The 17460-nt window shown below is 40.1% G+C and overlaps 2 protein-coding genes across 11 annotated transcripts in view; one reads left to right on the top strand and one right to left on the bottom strand.

The window, feature by feature from the left end:
• HERC4 (HECT and RLD domain containing E3 ubiquitin protein ligase 4) overlaps positions 1-17460 on the top strand; it is a 98136-nt gene that overhangs the window by 441 nt on the left and 80235 nt on the right. For 3 of the 5 annotated variants that reach the window (XM_086900063.1, XM_086900069.1, XM_086900060.1), the window contains exons 2-4: positions 11606-11796; positions 16116-16178; positions 16979-17163. The gene's annotated coding sequence lies outside the window, so the exon portion shown is untranslated. The remainder of the gene's footprint in view (positions 1-11605; positions 11797-16115; positions 16179-16978; positions 17164-17460) is intronic. The other 2 variants (XM_086900062.1, XM_086900061.1) reach the window with 1 other exon arrangement.
• MYPN (myopalladin) overlaps positions 1-17460 on the bottom strand; it is a 68200-nt gene that overhangs the window by 524 nt on the left and 50216 nt on the right. For all 6 annotated transcript variants that reach the window (XM_086900055.1, XM_086900054.1, XM_086900057.1 and 3 more), the window contains 7 exons: positions 8863-9084; positions 8277-8426; positions 7245-7324; positions 6616-6742; positions 4901-5108; positions 4004-4169; positions 1774-1907 (listed from right to left, as the gene is read on the bottom strand). In XM_086900055.1, coding sequence (XP_086756181.1) covers positions 1774-1907; positions 4004-4169; positions 4901-5108; positions 6616-6742; positions 7245-7324; positions 8277-8426; positions 8863-9084 — 1087 coding nt within the window. The remainder of the gene's footprint in view (positions 1-1773; positions 1908-4003; positions 4170-4900; positions 5109-6615; positions 6743-7244; positions 7325-8276; positions 8427-8862; positions 9085-17460) is intronic.

The following is a 17460-nucleotide window of genomic DNA, read 5'->3' as shown; positions in this document are numbered from 1 at the left end:
ATTTCACAAAGTCCAAAATTGAATGATTGAATCTTTGGAGCTTCCTCCACAGCCTTCAATCAAAACTAAAAACATACATGAACAGAGATGAACAAAGTGGCCAGGGCTCTGATTCTGTACTGCTTCATCCTCCTGGATGGCTTTTCTTCAAGGAAGTGATTGCAATTTTTATTGCCATGCAGTGGTTAAAACTACTCACATGTTATCTAGGTTTTTTAAAATACTAAAAAGAAAAAAGAAATTAAAAGAAATTTAATCCAAAGACATATTCAGTAATTTCAAAGTAGCATTCTACGTGTTCCTATAGGAACAAATACTGCTAAAATTTTGTAAAAGTATTATATTACATAATGCCTAGTAGTATTATGTTACCTCTAAAACACTTCAGACAAGGGAAAATAATATTATCTTTGCCAGTGTTTATCTATATGGGTCTGCACCCAAATTAGATAGACTTATCTGTCTATAAAATAAAAGGGTTTGAAAATGGAAGTCAAGCTCAGGCTCCAATGCCCTGAGTATCTTAATTGGAAGACAACAATCTACATGTTAAATATTGACAGGAAATTTCTTTCCATGCTGAATCTTTCCATGCTGAATTTTGACCCTATCTGGAAGTATTTTAAAAAGAGCCTCCTTTTTTTTTGCAGTGCCCAATTTGTTTCTACTTGAACTCATTATTTACTCATTATTATTTTGCTTTGCACCCAGAGTTGCAGATATCAGATCACCTCTCGACCCCACCCATTCAAAACAGCACAAAGAAAAATCACTCCTGTCACTCACTTTGGGGTGTGAGTTGCATATCCTAGAAAATGTGGTTGGAACTGGGGAGCATTTCCTGATCTCTGTATTTTTCCTGTTTTTGCCTTGAATCCTTCATTTGAAAATTTATGTCTTTCAACATTTAGATACCTAAAGAATTTTTAAATTTTGTTTCACTTTTCTTAAATCAGCCTCTCCCAGCCCTCTCTTGAGCCTTCCATCACTGTTGCCCAATCACCACGAGGTGGCAGGAGGCTGACAGAGATGCACTGGTGACTTCTGATAATTAGGTGGGGTTTAAAAAACAAAATAGAAATATGAGTTTGAAAACATGAGCTTTTTCTTTTTGGTTCTTTTTCCTTTAAGGGTCTGGTTCTAATCCAACCAATTCGTAGAATATATATATATATATATATATATATATATATATATTCAGTTTATATATATATTATTCAGTGGAACGTGCTTTCTGTTTCATTATGCTGCTTAAGTGATCAAAATATGCTGCTTTTTCTATTCCACCTTGCAGAAATAACAGTTAAATGATGTAGTTCTTGAAGAGGGCTGGGGCCTTTTGAATCCTAGACAAATGCATTGGATGTAAAGTAGCCCCCATCAGTTAGGCTTGGTTTGCACCCCCTGTGCTCTGTGGGAGAAGGGCTCTGCTTTCTTGTGTGCAATTTATTGTTAAATAAATTTGTAATTACTCTGTCCGGTCAGGACTGTAGCACAGACACATCAGAGGCAGGAGAGTTAAGGTTCAACTTGAAAATACAAGCTTGTGTGTCTAGGGATTCTGGGAGGTGGAAAATGGGAGTAGAGGATATTGTGTGAAACTCCTGCTTTGGATTTTTGTCCTTACTCTCCTTTACCCCGACACAGCAGAGCTCCTTGGCCATTTAGCTGTATCATTAGATCTCTTCTGGGGCCTTATGAAGCTGTGGCCATGCTATGACTGCAAAACCCAGACTAAGAGTGGCCTTGTTTTCTTTCCCAGCCAATACCTACCGTATATGTCGAGTCGAGCAGTACAGGAGACGATGCCAGCTTCGTTCTTTGCAGACAAGGTGTACCAGCCAGCATCTGCTTTCTTGGCAGGCTGGATCAGGAGGCAGACATACCCTGTTGTATCTTGATGCATGCTGGAAAACAATATTTGGGAGTTAGCATTTCTGTAGAGCACCTCACCTTTCAGATTTTAAGTACATATTTGAAATTCAAATGGATATCTCTAGTCACAAAGAGGTAGCAGTCTGTAGTCAATAGATTTGCTTTCATACAGCCTCAAACAAGGATGAGGAAATCTCAGGTCTGTTCTGGCTCCTCTCAGTTGTGCACAGCCATGGTGTGACTGTGGGAGCTGAATTGCTACTCTGTATATGTTAATATTAGCATGATTTATTGAATGCTAACGAGCTAAACCTGCTGCACAATCATTCTGTATTCTTTGCTGGTTCAGAAGCTGGAACAAGAACATTACAAAATACCAGGAGCACTTGTACAAAGTTATGATATTTTTCACAACAGCAACCAGATCCAGTGGGAAACTTTCTTGGGGCACCCTTGTCTATGAGAAAACGACCAAGTAGGAAAATCAGAAAGACTTGTTTAGCCAACACTCTAAAAGAAACCTGCTTCATTGTTCCCTCCACTTCCTTTGCTCTCCAGTGATCTAAAACTGTGGCTGCAATTTCCAGGAAAAACTTTTCAGCACAATACAACAGAACTGAGACTCCTCTGCTCTCTAGGCTGAGGCTGGTCCTTTTTATCAATGCAAGTATTTCTGTCATTATAAAGGAAGACTTGTGAGATGAGCACTTCAGAACACTTGAAGTTCCAGGACATTCTGAAATTTGAGATTTTGTTTCTGTAGGAATTGGGAGGATACCACAAACTTGCAGGACAAGAAGACATTTTGTGCTTCCAGCAGCTCTAACAAAAAAGGGAGCATTTACCCTTTGCTGAGATACAAAAAGCTCTCTTGGCATCAGGCAGGAAGGCAGTGAGGCAGGATAGGGACAAACAGGGATGATGCTTCCTGTGGGTCTGTCCAGAGCCACTGGAAGCCTTTGGGGTTTCTGGTCTCAACTGGCTGAAACAGCAGAGCTGTCCCAACCCCAGAGCTTATTCCTGGTACCCTGGGTGTGGGAGGTTTCCCTTAGCCATTCCCCTACTGAGCTGAAGCAAAAATTTGTTTTCTAACCTTTTGTGAAACAACTGGAAGTGTGGCATTTTAGGACAGTTGTTCATTTTCCTGTAACTACAGTGTATAACCACTATGAAATGGGAACATCTACATGGTGTCATCCATGAGTTTGCTAATGGCAGACTCAATCCCCTCCTCCAGGTTATCTATAGAGAAATTAAACAGGACTGGGCCCAAACCATATAGACTGTAGAGGGTCAAGAGTTAATTGGGGTTTTTGGAGAGGGACAGTAGTCTCAGTGTGTTTCAGTTTCACTGAAAGAGTTTTCTAAGAGTGATTCGTGTCCATCCCTAAGAGGTGCTGTGCAGAGCCAGCTTTCTGTACTGACAGCCTGCAGCTATGTGTGGGAAGAGTGGTATTTCTTGAAGCTGATCTCAAAGATACAGTGACTGCACCAAGCTGTTAGTTGGACCCAAGTGAAAAAAATACTAAAATCAGATATATGCTGAAGTAGGAATCTTAAAAAAAAAAACCAAAGCAAACAATTTATCATTAGTTACAGCCAGGCACATTATTTCATCAGCTGTTCTTTTGTGGAAGTTAAAAAACAGTGATGTGTTTGACTGCAAGAGTTGAACTGGGACCTTGTATTTTGTAAGCATGGATCAAAGTCTGCCTTTGTTTGTGACCAACTTGCTTAAGTTTCTCTGTCTGACATGATAAACTCTCTATTATCCCATGCTTTGGGGCACTGAAGCTGTTCTGAGTTTGAATTCATAGCTGGTTGGAGCTAAACTGGGAAAAACCAGAGAGAATAAGGTGCTGCCCTGCATTAAAATACCCTCTCAGAGTGTGTTTGAGAAGGAGGAGATTCATGAATTCTGTCTGGCCTGTGGTCCACAGGCTCTGTCCCCACTCTCTGAGGCACAAACAGCCATTGCTCACCCCTCAGGGAAGCAAGATTTATACAGCTTTATGGGGTGAAAGGAGTTGTTAAAAAGCACCAGCATCTGTACTTATCACTGATGTTTTCATGGGAGCAGCTGGTCCAGCCACAAGAAGCTTCAGGCGTGGGTGTCATGGTACAGTACCTCATCCTCTCTCTGTTTGATGGGATGGTCTCATTATCTTTCTTCCAGTAAAATATGGGAGGAGGCATTCCCACAACTCTGCACTCTAATCTGACAGGGTAGCCTTCTGGAACACCACAGTTCTGAAGCTTCTCCAGAAACATGGGGGCTCTTTTTACTTCCTTTGCTGGAAAAAAAAGAGATATTTTATTCTTTGTTTCTCTTTGGGTAGCATGGAAGAACATAATGAAAGTTCTTGTGATACCAAAGTAGGTTGTGAGTTTTTAGTGGGGTGTTGGAAGGGAATTGAAATGCCATGATATAACCTCTGTAAGGGAACATAAAGTAAATAATAGGCAGAACTGTAGTTCATAAAACAATATATGCATGTCTAATGGGTCTAAACATACTGCCATTGCAGGAAATTAATGCCACATCTATAAATTTCAATATCTCCCTTACTTTAAGGCTTTATTAAAGAGCAGTATTCAGATTAAATTCTTCTACTTAGAAACATTTTTAAACAAATAAAATTTGGGCTGAGATCTGGAACACCTCCACATATATATGAGTTCAAATCCTAAGGATTTTCTGGGAAGAAAGTTAAGAATGTCCTTTTGCCCAGATAAGAGAGGAAGGATGATAATGAGGCAGAATTCTTATGGCACTGTCTTAGTAACAGGAGTGCACTCATCTGAGCACCAGGTGCATTTCCCTCCATCATCTGAGGAGGAAAAAATATATATATATATAAATATAAATTACATATCTGTATCTACAGCTGTTGGATTCTCCTGCTCTCAGTGCATTATTTATCTGTACTATCTGTACTTGTCTGTAGGGAACAATGCAAGGTAAGTTTGAAGAAATGCATACAGATAACTTTATCATTGAAATTAGTTTTTCAGTGCTTCTCACCTACAACAGTGAGCTCCAGACTAAATGAATTTTGTCCTGTTTTGTTGGTGGCAAGGCAAGTGTAAGTTCCAGCATCACTTTGGGAGAGAGGATCGATGAGCAGAGAGTGCACTCCAGTCTCCCTGACCAACATCTTGTGTCTGCCATCTGGGAGCACAGGTTTGCCATTCAGCAGCCACATCAGGTCTGGAGTTGGTAACCCACTCACCTGAGAGACAGGGAAACAGCTCGAGACAAATGTCCAACTGACAGAGAGAAGTTAGCAAATTCAGAGCTAAGCCTTTTCACAAATACCAGCTGAATCATGTCAAAATCTAGACCAGAAAGGTGGTTAATTTTTTAAAAATTATTTCTGTTTTTGTTTCTCTGCTGACTGCTTTCAAAAGGGAGGAAACCAAAAAACAACCAACAAAAAGATTAAAAAAATATTAAAAATCTATATTTTTCTTAGTCAGAAAGGAAGAAACTTAGTTTGAAATATGAAATTTGAATATGAGATTCGCAAAAGACTCTTAATAATCTGCTAATTTTCTCTTTTTTTGATGCTGAATATAAATCAAATTCCTTGATCTAAAATCCTGCATAATTTAATGGAGATGAAGAAAAAGTTCTATACAAATTACTTTGTATTTTGTAAAATTTGATGAAGAATGATACAACTCTTCATAGCTGTTGAACTTGCATGCTTTAGAACGCTACAAATTAAGTATTTTTTTGAAGATTAGACCGTATTGTAGCATTAAAAACCTTTTCAATAGGGAGCAGTACTTACTCATGTCTAAAACACTGCTTTCCATGTAGCATTTTACAGAGCAGAGAAAGTGGGAAGTGGAACTTGCTCTCTCCCCAGGTCTGTGCAATGCCAGACATGCTTTAAGGCTTCCCAAGCTCTGCCAGGAGAGCAGAGCTAGGAATAACCAAATTCTTTGGCATGCTCCTCGTCAACTCTGCATCGTAAATTAATTGGTAATGAGTCCTGCTCATCTTCAGGGCACTGACTTGTGCCTCAGAGCCTCTACCCTTCTTCAGGGTAGGGAGGTCAGTGGCAACACTGTCACCTTTGCTGCGCTGCAGGGACGTGGAGGGGCTAGCAGAAAATGTTGGACAGATGATTCTCTTAAATGTGTTCAGTAACAGGATGTTCACCCTGTACTCTAACCTCTGACAGCTCTTTCATGCCAGGATTTCAATCAGTAAATGAGGATGTTTCTGCCTCTGTGCCTGCTGGGGAAGCATCAAATGAGCTGGGCTCAGTTCCCTCTTTTCAGGGAGTGCTAATCTTCAGTAATTCAGTCCAATACAATGGGGACATTTGTTTGAACACAAAGCAACGTGCTGAATCCTCTCTTTCTCACGGTTTTGTGCTATTCTGGATTATGTTCAAGAATCTGATAATGGAGCAGAACTTCTGGAGTTCATACTGGTAAAGGACACAGTGAACATATCTAGTAATTTGAACAATCTTGTAAGTGAGCATTCTGTTTCTGGGTTGTGTTTTCTGTGTTCTTCATCTTCGTATTGTTTTGAACAATATTTGTTCAAAAGAAATCCCTGGAATCATCTCAAGGACAATGGCATTAAGAAATAGTTTTAAAAATGAAGCATTTAAACTTGAATGGAAAATGCTTATGGATGCAACAGAGAACATGAAAACACACAGCACTACCTGTAGAGAGGTAGGGAAAGTGAGAGTGAGCACAGGAGGCAGTTCATACCTTACAATCCAACCTACAGAGCCGCCCTTCGTGTGCCACCATGTCACCTGGAGCCTGGAGGAAGTATGGCCTGAAAAAGCGTTCTTGAACTGCCTCTTTGTCTCCTTCTGGCACCCGGGGTCGTGTTCTGCAACACAAAAATCACATGTGTGTGTTTGCAAGTCAATTTTATTTCCCCTAATGCTTAAGAAAAAAAAATCAAAAAGGAAGAAATTGAGGAAAAGGATGGAGAGATTTCTTGAGTTACATAAAAGGGCAGAAAGAAATGGACTGATTGTCATTTAATTATTGCATATTTTCCATTTAGAAAGATTATCAAATTAACTATATAATGTAGTATCCTTAGATTCCCAAGCTGGCCTCTGCTTCTTTTTGCTTTTTTTGGCTGAATTTCATTTTGCTAATCCATCCCTTGCCTTTAGCTCCACTACAAGAAGTAAATGAAATCGTACTTAAACTTCCCTGTATTTGAGGATGACCTTCAAAAACATAGAAGTGACCTGCTGGGAGGGAACTGCTGCTGTTATTTCCATTTTATGATTGAGAACTGAAGTTCAGTGAATGCAGTGGTTATTTTGGATGCCTTCATTAAAAGCATAAAGAAGGTCTGCAGGACTTGTTTCTTTCACCTGTGAGGCTGAGTTGTTGATATTCGTCCCCGAAAAGGGACACTCTGAACCATCAGGTGTCCTGAGCAACTGATCCTCCCCTGCAATTCACAATGGAAACAGAATTAATAGTTGGTTAATGGCTTATTTCATTTTAAAGTGGAAACATTGAACACTTACAGTGCATTAGGATTTATTTTTATAAAGTAGCTGAACCATAGTGAGAATACCACTTCCCCAAAGCAAATGCTATATATATGTTATATATAAATGTATATATGAACACATTTGTGTGTATATATGTATGTGTATATAAATGTGTATATATAAATGTATATATATAATATAAATGTTATATATGTTATTATATATGTTATTATAATGTTAGCCTGCAGTTGAGGCAGGAGGTTCTCAAACTCTTCCAGGCTGTGGCAATGCATTTAGCAGTGGTGCCTGTCCTTGCTTATTTATTCATGCCACAGGTACTGCCTGCTGCTACCTTTGTGCTGGCCTACTTCAAAATGCAGCCATATAGAAACTGGAAAGAAAAAATATTTTAAAAAAAGAGAAGCATTTAAGCTGGAAAAAGTTGCCTGATGAATGTACTTGTAGCTAGCACATGGGGTCAAGGAGAATGGTGTAAGGGAGTGGGACTGTTTGCATCCTGGATAAAGAATATATTTGCGTTTGGTAACAGTTCCAAATTTGGTGTAACTATTTGTTTGTCCCTGCTCTATTCTTTCTGCCTGAAACATCACGTCTGTCTTGTCAGCATGTCTCAAAAGGTACCCATCAGCAGCTGGGAGTGGGAGGGAGATAGGGCAGGAGTTACTAACATGAAAAGATGTCCTTAGTGCTTTTGACTGTCTGTGTAACAGGGGAGTAGTTTCATCAGTCATCATCATGGTTTCCTCTCCTATGCTCTGAAGCACCTGATTTGTGATAATAATCACCATTTGATGACCAAGTATGTGGCCTAATCTGTGTTCCTATGAACATATATTAGAAAAAGATGAAACAAGCATTTTTGTAAAAGAAAATAAATCACTTTACTTGGGGGTTTGCAGCCATAATCGTGTAGTTGCCATCATCATCATTAGTAGCAGCTTCAATATATAAAGAGCATGTTCCATCTTCCTCTCTGTTCATTTTGAAATGGGAGTTTTTCTTTGAAATCTGCTTGCCATCCTTGAACCAGTAGACCTGTAGTGATCAGACACATCCCCATGACGTAACAGTAACTAGCAAAATAACAAAAGTTGAGAGATAGCTAATAAAATTTTAGAATATTATAAAGTTCACAGATCAGTTATAACAACAGAATGATTCCAGGTTGAACTCAGGCAGCTGCATATCATAGCTGGGCCTGTCAGGTTCTCTTTTCTTGGCTCCGGGCACGTTTCTGGTCAGATCAGTTCTCATCTTTCTGGAAAGATCTGGGGGCTGTGGAGTTCTGCATCTGCTGGAGCCAGGTGGTTGGATCTAAAGGCCTGATGCATGCTCAGGAGCAGATACTGTTATTTTAGAAATGATTCATTTGGGAGCTCTCTCCACAGAGCCACGTGCTTTGGAGGGATGTACAGAAACTAGAGTGGGGTTGGGTTTTATTCCTTTACCAGTTAGAGTGAGAGTGACATACCTTGGGAACGGGTATTCCAACTATTTTACAGGTGAATGTGATAGGGGATCCTTCCATTACCCGAAAATGCTTGAGTCTCTTATCAAAGATGGGAGCTATGTATTTGCCTGTAGGGATTTCCTCGTGTTGGACTTCATCATCTGATTCATCCACCGGTGTCCGCTCAAGGCGAAATTCGATTTCATTCATCAGCCTCTGTTCAAAGCTTGAAATCCTGTATTCCTGCAGGGTGAGAGGGGCACAGGTCTCAGCAAAAACACTCCTATCCTGGGCTATTTGCAGCCACTTTTAGACTAATTCTACAACAAGCAAAATAAAAAAGCCTAAGTAAACCTAGGGCATCCTGAAACAGTCTGAATTTGGTTTGCAGGCACAGATCAGGCAGTGGGGGTCTGCACAGTGTAATGATGCTGAGTTTTTTCACAGGCAGCAAAAGAAATCAAACATGTAATTCCTCTAAGTCCCTGTCAAAAAAAAAAAATTACACTCTTGGACACTGTTGATCAAAAGAAATCATTAAAACACATCAAATTTTTGAGGGTTTTGTGTTCAAATATTAGTCACCTGCTAATTATAGAAGTGAATGCTGTATATTTTAGTTCATAATTGAATAAGGGGAACTATACCTACTAGAAGAGAAAATTAGGAAGAAAGGGAAATATTTTCAGAATAATTAACTTCAGGTTAAACTTGGACAGATTTCTTGCTGACGTGTAACTGCGAATGCAAAATATATTACATTGTAATTATTAGAAGATGAAACAGATTATGCAAGAAACCCAGCATATTCCTACATAAATGAACATTTCCAATTTGATGTGATTATGAACTTTCTCCTGATCCCCTGGATTCAATTAGAAACATCAATTAGCTGTTTTGCATGAGGAAATCTTCTGTCTAGACCAGGAGGCATCTGACCAAATGTGTCTTGCTGTGACTTGTGAAGCCTCAGACCAGGAGCCCTACAGCTACACCTGGATGCACTTCTCAGGTAGCTCTTGAGTTCCTGGCTCAAGTCATTACAAACTGCCTTTGCTGGGGGAAATCTTGTATTACCTGTAAAAGAAAAATCAGTTTTCCCAGAGCTGTATTTGTGCATGTTTTAAGCCCAGAGTTTGCATTCCTGCTTCTACTGAATATGGAATTTTAGAAACCAGCAAGTAGTAAATAAGGGTGTAGCCAATCCTTAGATATATTCAATTTGCTGAAAAAAACAAGGTTCAGGAAATGCATCTTGTCTGAAATCTTATAGAATGTTAATTAAAGGACCAGCAGATATCCCAGAATGCTGGTGATTACATCCCTGATCATTTAGCCATTCCATTTGACTGCTGATTATGCCTTTGACCAACAGTTTCCAGGGATCAGAGAGAAAAGATGGAGAGGCTGCAAAAATTTTTAGCAGACAAACTCTTCTGCTTTCTTCAGGAGACCAAGGAGACAGCAGTGGCCAAAAGTTTAGACATTACAGCAGAGTTTTGAGGAGACAGGGATTTGTCAGACTTGGGGGTGAGAGGAGGAAAATGTGGCAGCCACAAAGTAGAAAAAGCTGGAAATCGCTGCGGTGGGATAAACAGCCTTGGCAATATTTATTTTGGAACTGGAGTGGTAGATGCTGTGTGTTTTCATCTAAAATGTCTATGCTGGGGAGGTTGCTTGAAGGTTAGCTGTGGTAAGAAAGGAATTTGGTGACTGAAGCTGCTCCTCCTTGCACTGGTGCCTTGTTCTCAGGTGCTGCAGGGCTGTTTGTTCCATGCTGCTTCAGAGCAGCGCGGAGCTGCAGCATTCCGGGAGCACTCACAGGGAGCTGAGGGTGTTGAGTGCCCCCTCCAAGATCCCTTCCTCACCTTTGTCACCTTCCCCTGCTCCAACAGGGCCGCTCTGCTCTCTGCCACTGCCCTGCTGTGCCAAGCAGAGCTCTCAGCTGGCTGTTCTGTCCCAGGGTGAGACGTGCCAGAGGCTGGGAGCCAGGTACCAACCACCTCCCCAGGAGCTGGGCAGCACCAAACAGCCTGCTAGGGTTTCATCTCCTTCAGCTTTTCTTCTCCCAGGTGGCAGGTCTCAGCAAATTGCTTTATAGATCAAATTCCTATCTCATTATAAAGCCAGTGTAAAGCTGGAGTTTCTCTGATTCCTCACCAACCAAGTGGATCATTTTCCCTTGTGGGTGGCAAGAACTGGTTCTGGTGTTCCAAGGGAAAACTAAGCCATCAGTGTTTTACCCTTGATACTCAGAACAGGCCTGTGTCTTTTTTTAGGAAGGCAGAATCATGTAAGAATCAGGGAGTGGTAAGAATCAGAATCCCTGTAGTAGAGGGAAGTAATGGGGCTAGAAAGGCATGAAGGCCTCACCATTACACTTTCAGGGCATCACGTTAATGTGGAAGGTATTGACTGCAGAACAAAATGCTGCAGAACAGAGTTACATTTTGAAATATTGCAAGCTGATGGCACTGTCCAGTATTGTTTATAGACAGCTGAGTTTAGGCAGCAGCTTTTCATATGGATTTTTTTTTCTAGAATCATTGCTGTCCAAAAGAAGTCATGGTATGCTGTGAGAAATTAAAAGCATAGTCATGATGGCCTACAGATGAAATCAAATAATGCTGATAGAGACAATTAACATCTTCTTTTTCCTCTACTCCAAAACTGTCTTAAGTGATCTAACCAACTAACATAAATAAAACGTAGAGCAATCATTTTCAAGTTGTATGTAACCAAATTAACCTTGCATCTGCTTTAGGTCCTAAGAAGTTTTCTGTGAACACAGTGGATCATTTTTTTTCCTGGCATGATGTGCTGAGGATATTAACTTCCTACAAATTACTTCACTAAGAAATATGGGCACTTCTTCCTTTTCAAATGTCTGCTTGCAGAAGAAAGTACAGCAGAGGAAGGAATGCAGTTCATGGGACCCTTTGAAGTTAATCATGGGTGAGTTTTCTCCCACGTTTCTTTGCATGTGACCCTGGATGTATGTGCACACACACAGAAAGAGGTATAAAAGTAGAATACTTTTAAAATATGTTTTAAATTAGAAAACATTGAAGTCAGGGTTCCCACAGCCCCTGTTTTCCTGTGTGTTGCCCTCATACTTTGCTTTTCTAAACCTGTTCTGTGTGCATATACATGCTTGTGTAAATTTACGACCAAACCAACAAGACCAAGTGAACTTTTCTGTGAAAATTTGAATGCCAAAATTCAGAGGCCAAAGAAAGAACAGAAATCTCTGAAATAAGTGAGAATACACTTCTGTATGCAGAGTATAATCTTGGAGGTTTCTGCTTGTTTGGTGGGGTTTTTTTTAGGATTAGCAAGAGCAGAAAGGAGTTGTTAATTTGGCTTTCTGAAGAACTGTTTTTATCAGAGAAGCCATAAGCCTGTTTCTGAATGTGATTACAAAAGTGGTGTAGGGCAAAGTGTTGTGGTTCAGACAAGTATTTGGTAAAGTGTCACACAAAGAACAAGCCCTTGTAGCCACGGGGTACAATGTTAAAACTAGGCTGCAGTTCAGCATACTGAGGAGACTGAGGGAAAGAGTACAAAGGTTCAAGCCCTGGTTTGGAATAAAAAAATGTAGCATTGCAGCTCCTTTTTTGGCAGCTTTCCTAGAACATGAAACTTTTACAGGCTGTAATTCACACACTTATTCAATACAGTAGCCAGATATTTAAATTATGATATCTACCAGCTACAAATTCAAGCTCCAGTTCAGTGGTGTGGTGCTCTGTACAAAGTATAATGTATATAATGCATCTGTAATTGTCTATATTTATCTCTATAGGCTGGGTAGATTGCAGCTTTGGAAACCTGGCTATTTCTCCTACATCTAATGCACATTGTTTAGTGTGCACAGTGTGCAAGAGGGGAGTAGGCAGCAGTGCTTGTGTTAATATTGTCACAGTATAGTTTGAAGGGTAAAAGACTTAAAACTGGCCAAAGCAAAGCCAGGACACATACTGGATATGTATCTGGAGTGGTTTTGTACTGTTCTAGTGGAACTCTGTGGCAGATGGAGAAGTGCAATGCAGCTTTCCTTCTGCTTGCCTTTGCTCTGCCTTGGCAATGTTGTTGTAGGCTGCTGGTGGGTGGCTGTACTTTGTCCTGAACAACAAACTAAATCATCTCTCAATGCCAATCTTGCTGAAGGAACAGGTTCACATCATTTTGTCTCTGTGATGGGTCTGTTTGGCTCCATCACCATCATTTTTCACAATCTGAGAGCACAGCACCCTTCAGGGCAGGGCTGTGGACTGCATTTTACCTGTGGGAAATTGAGGCCTAAAGAAGCTGAAGGACCTGTTAAGGTAACACAAACAATCTGTGGCAGAGCAGAAAGCTGAATCATGGTCTCCTAGATCTTGTGGAGTAGTTTAACTCCTGGGCCTTTCTGCTACCTGTGAACATTTTTGGCAAAAAAGAGGAATTGCATAGAGTGCAGTAATTCCTGTTAGATTCTAAGCACCTTTATGTATGAATATGAGTTCTAAAATCCTGCATCTGTTGTAGTTCAAATCTATCCTTAGCAGGATTCAGATCTCAGTGAATATACATACTAGCAGTTAGTAGAAGCTTGTAGAATCAAAATAATCTCATGTTAGCATAGTAACTCATGGAAATTACCACAAACAGAAAGGCTAGGGGAGCTCTAGTCAAATGTTGATTCTCGTGTACTATATAAAAACAATTCTGTTGCCAACTTAATGCCAACGCTAGACAAATTTCCCAATTTAATCCCAGTTTTGTAACTTTTACTAGATTGCATTTTTGGCAGAATTATTCTAAATCCATGTAACAGTTTATCCAAGAAAATGGCATGTATTGCATCTCAGCATCTGTTTCCAAGCTGTAGCACTCCTTAGCTTCACAGTCTAATCTTGGCTATTCTGGCTGAAATCTCCTGATTAGTTTGGATTCTCTCTCCTCTCCCTGTTCCCCTCTCAGCAGTGGGAATCCAAAAGCAGCAGATCCAATGCACAGGCTTTTCTCTACTTTCCATGCCCTGTGAAGAGGTAACTCTGGGGTGATATATGTCCTGCAGATTAATTATATGGCATGAATCTCATGCTTACCCACACACAAACCCACAAAGAGCCTAGCAAGGCATTGTCTAGCTAGACAATATTCAAAATACAGTTCAGAGTGATGAAGCAAGAAGGAGGAGAAAGCAAATGAAGTTGCCATCTCCAGTTCCCACAGACTTTGTAGCTGCAGTGAGCTTGTGCAAGCATGAAGAGCTCAGCTTCCCTCTGCAATGTGAGCTCTGCAAGCCAGGATCCCAACCATGAAAACCTGTCTGTACTTTCTTATTGATTAGATCTAGGTCTTGAGCCACAAGCAGTTGTTCCACTGCTCATTGCCACAATTACAGGGAGTTTCTACATATTAATATCCATTTGTCTTGGTCAGATTCTTAAATCTCTTTTAATTTTTAGTACAGAGCAGACAAGTTTCCATGAGGAGTCTTTGTGATCAAATTCCCATCCTGAGTCTAAAATTGCCTACATTTGCTGACCTTTGAGAGATGATGCGAAGCTTGATTTTGAGCCAGATTTTTGGAGTGATTGAATGAAGTGTATTTTCTGTGCCCTGGGAACGGGGTTCTGGGTGATTTGTGGGGGCTCAATATGGGAACTGCAAGGAGATGGTTCTGTGGGATCAGTGTTGAGGTTTTACTGGTGTCAGGGCCTGTGTGATGAACTGGGATCTGCACATGGCTTTGGCTTTTAGTGATCTAAAAGCTTTTGGACAAACCCTGCATCTCTTCTGCTCTGAAATTTCTTATCAATCATACACTAGCAAAGGTAAAGAATATTCATGTGAGGGCTGTGCATCATTTTCTAAACAGCTGTAGGTTTTTTCTTTGTCCTAAAAATAAGGCTGCTATCTGAGTCTTACATAAGGCACAACCAATCAGCACTGCCACGTGATATTCTTCATAGTAAATGACACAGATATGTGAGCATGGTTTTTAGTTCTTATAACCAAAATGTATAAACCAGGCCCTAGTATTTAACTCTGCTTTCCTTTATTAATGCATGGCTGATTCATTTAGTTTTATTACTGTACAGGATTTTGAGGTTTAATTACCTCATTTTTCTCTTTTATATTATTTGTTTAACAAAATGTTGGGGAGATAATACCATTCATTTCTAAGTTTTGCCTGTAAAGCTGAATTTCTCTGTTAACAGAGGAAATATTTATCAATGTATTTATATTAGTGAAGCCCATGGATGCTCTCAAATACCAGGTGAAAATAATTAGTTTCCATTTACACATTTCTATTTTTCCATTTGCCAAAGTCTCCTCCTTTCCTTTTCTCCCCACACATCATTTGTGTCTATGTGACACATTCTGACTGAGCATTACTGAGATATTTTACTTGAAAGTCCCAATGGACTAGACTGGCAGATTTTGGGAAGTGGAGATGGAAATTCTTCCATCAAATGCTGCAGTTACCTGACACTCACTGAGGTTATGAGACCTGGATGCTTGGTCTCACAGCATTTCAGTCTCAGTCTCCAAGAGAAAACTCCAAGCTTTGTGCCAATAAAACATTCTGGGGGTGGAGAGGAGTGCATGGGGATGTTCTTTGTCCTTCTTGTCCTCTTTCACTTTGCAGAAATACTAAAACATCCACTACAGCTAGGACAAGAATGCAGGTGGTTTTTTATCCTCATTTCTGAGCAGTAGAGTGGTTCTTTTTATATTTCTCTGTTCCTTTTCTTCATCACAACCTGGAAGAAAAAATTCTAACAGCTTCCTCAGAGGAATCCTCATCATTGAGCTGAAATGCTCTTTGAAATATCCTGCTAATTGGGGGCCTGTTCTTGGTGCCTGAGAGTCTGAAGTTTTATTCTTGGAGCTGGAGAAGGTGTTTTTCTACCACCTAGTTAGCTTTCTAGCTTTTCTAGCTCAGGTCACCTGTTACAGAAGCTGTTCTGAAAGGTGGAATTTCCAGATTTTTCTCCTGCTGTTAAAGAATGCTTAATTATTTGAGCAACCTGGGACAGCACCAATGCCACATGTACCCACTGGCAAGGAGTGAAGCCTGTCCTTATGGGAATTCAGAGTTATGAATTCAATTGTCTTCAAGCCAAAGAAGACACTGAGTCAAGTCTCCTCTATCCTGGGATTTGTCCTAACATCTTCCTGTGATTGCACAAAACCATTAGGGCGCCCTTTGTTTGAAAGAACTGAGCAAATCTGACTGAAAATGTTTGGGTGTAACTGAATCACATATTTTTTTTCAGCACTCCTAATTGTGATGAAATTTCACCTGGCACTAAAGCTTGCCACCATCTGCAAAGTGACAGGTATGATGTTTTTTTTCTGGTAAAAATGACAGCTTGTTATTGCATGTACTTGATCAAAGTTGCAGTTAGAATCTTGGCAAAGTCGTATTTGTATTTCTGTCAGCACCTCCTGGTCATCATAGCTGTAGAAGCCCAGAGACTTATCTGTTGTGTCTCATGCAGCATCAGCAAAATTCCCAGCTATGCTCTGATCCTGGATTTCTCTATTGTTGGTGATGAATGATGTACTGGATGAAGCAGAAGGAGTACATCTGGATTATCAGATATCATGCTGAGTGCATAATGCTGACACTTAGGAAAAGCTCATCTTGTGAGCTAAACATTTTTCATATGGAAGTCAATTTTAGACAATAAATAGAGCACCAGAATGCAAATCCCTCCTGTTCATTACTGCCCTTTATGTGGTAATACAAGACAATACCAGGACTTTAAGGCACAGGCTTGTCATCTGCAGCGTTTGTTCTGGATGATCCCTGCATGCTCTGCAGGTATTTTAAATGAGAATGAACTCTGCTGTTGAAATGTGGGGTCCCACTACAATGCTCTAAGTAAAAATACACCAGAGGACACATTTTATGAGGAGGAATTTTAAAAATAGCATGTAGACAGTGCAAGGAAACCAACATTTGAGATTCTTACTGGATGCTGTACTGAATTAGGCAGTGATCTCTCACACAGAGGAGACTTGCATTTGTATTTATGAGAGGGTAAGCCCTTTCCTACCATTACAATAATTAACTTAATACAGATAATTCTGTCTGTGGAATTAAAATATCTCCCTTTTAATTCTGTGTTAACAGAGGAAAAAACAGGACAAAATATATGGGTGTGAATCCAGCACTCCAGCATATTATTCTGATGGTGTTGGTTGTTCTATGTAGTGTAAAGCAATAGGAACTTTGGATCCTGTCATCTGTTGAAACAATCACTGCCTTCATTGAGGAGAAGACTCAAGCTTGAATTTGCTGGAGTAGGCTTTTCTCAGGTGAGAAGAGTAAAATCAGAAGGAATTCAAGTTGGGAATTGAGAGGAAAATGAGGAAACTTTTATCGATTTTACTTCATTGCCATTGGCATTCTAATTACTGTAACAAATAGAGAGGTGCCAGCTTTGAACTTTTTCCATGTTTGAGGAATTTGAGTATCAAGATTTAGGTTTGGTCTCATGCAGAATAGCAAATAAGTGTATAAATAGCTTTTGCTGTCAGCAGATAACTTTGCCACTAGTACTGATGGTTGTTTCTAAAGGGGTTATCATGCAGTTAACTCCAAACACTGCCTGA

Source organism: Cyanistes caeruleus, chromosome 8, assembly GCF_971803275.1.
Source record: "Cyanistes caeruleus chromosome 8, bCyaCae1.hap1.1, whole genome shotgun sequence".
NCBI classification, from domain to species: domain Eukaryota; kingdom Metazoa; phylum Chordata; class Aves; order Passeriformes; family Paridae; genus Cyanistes; species Cyanistes caeruleus.
The sequence above is the reverse complement of the archived record's forward strand: the minus strand, read 5'-3'. Positions and strand labels throughout refer to the sequence as shown.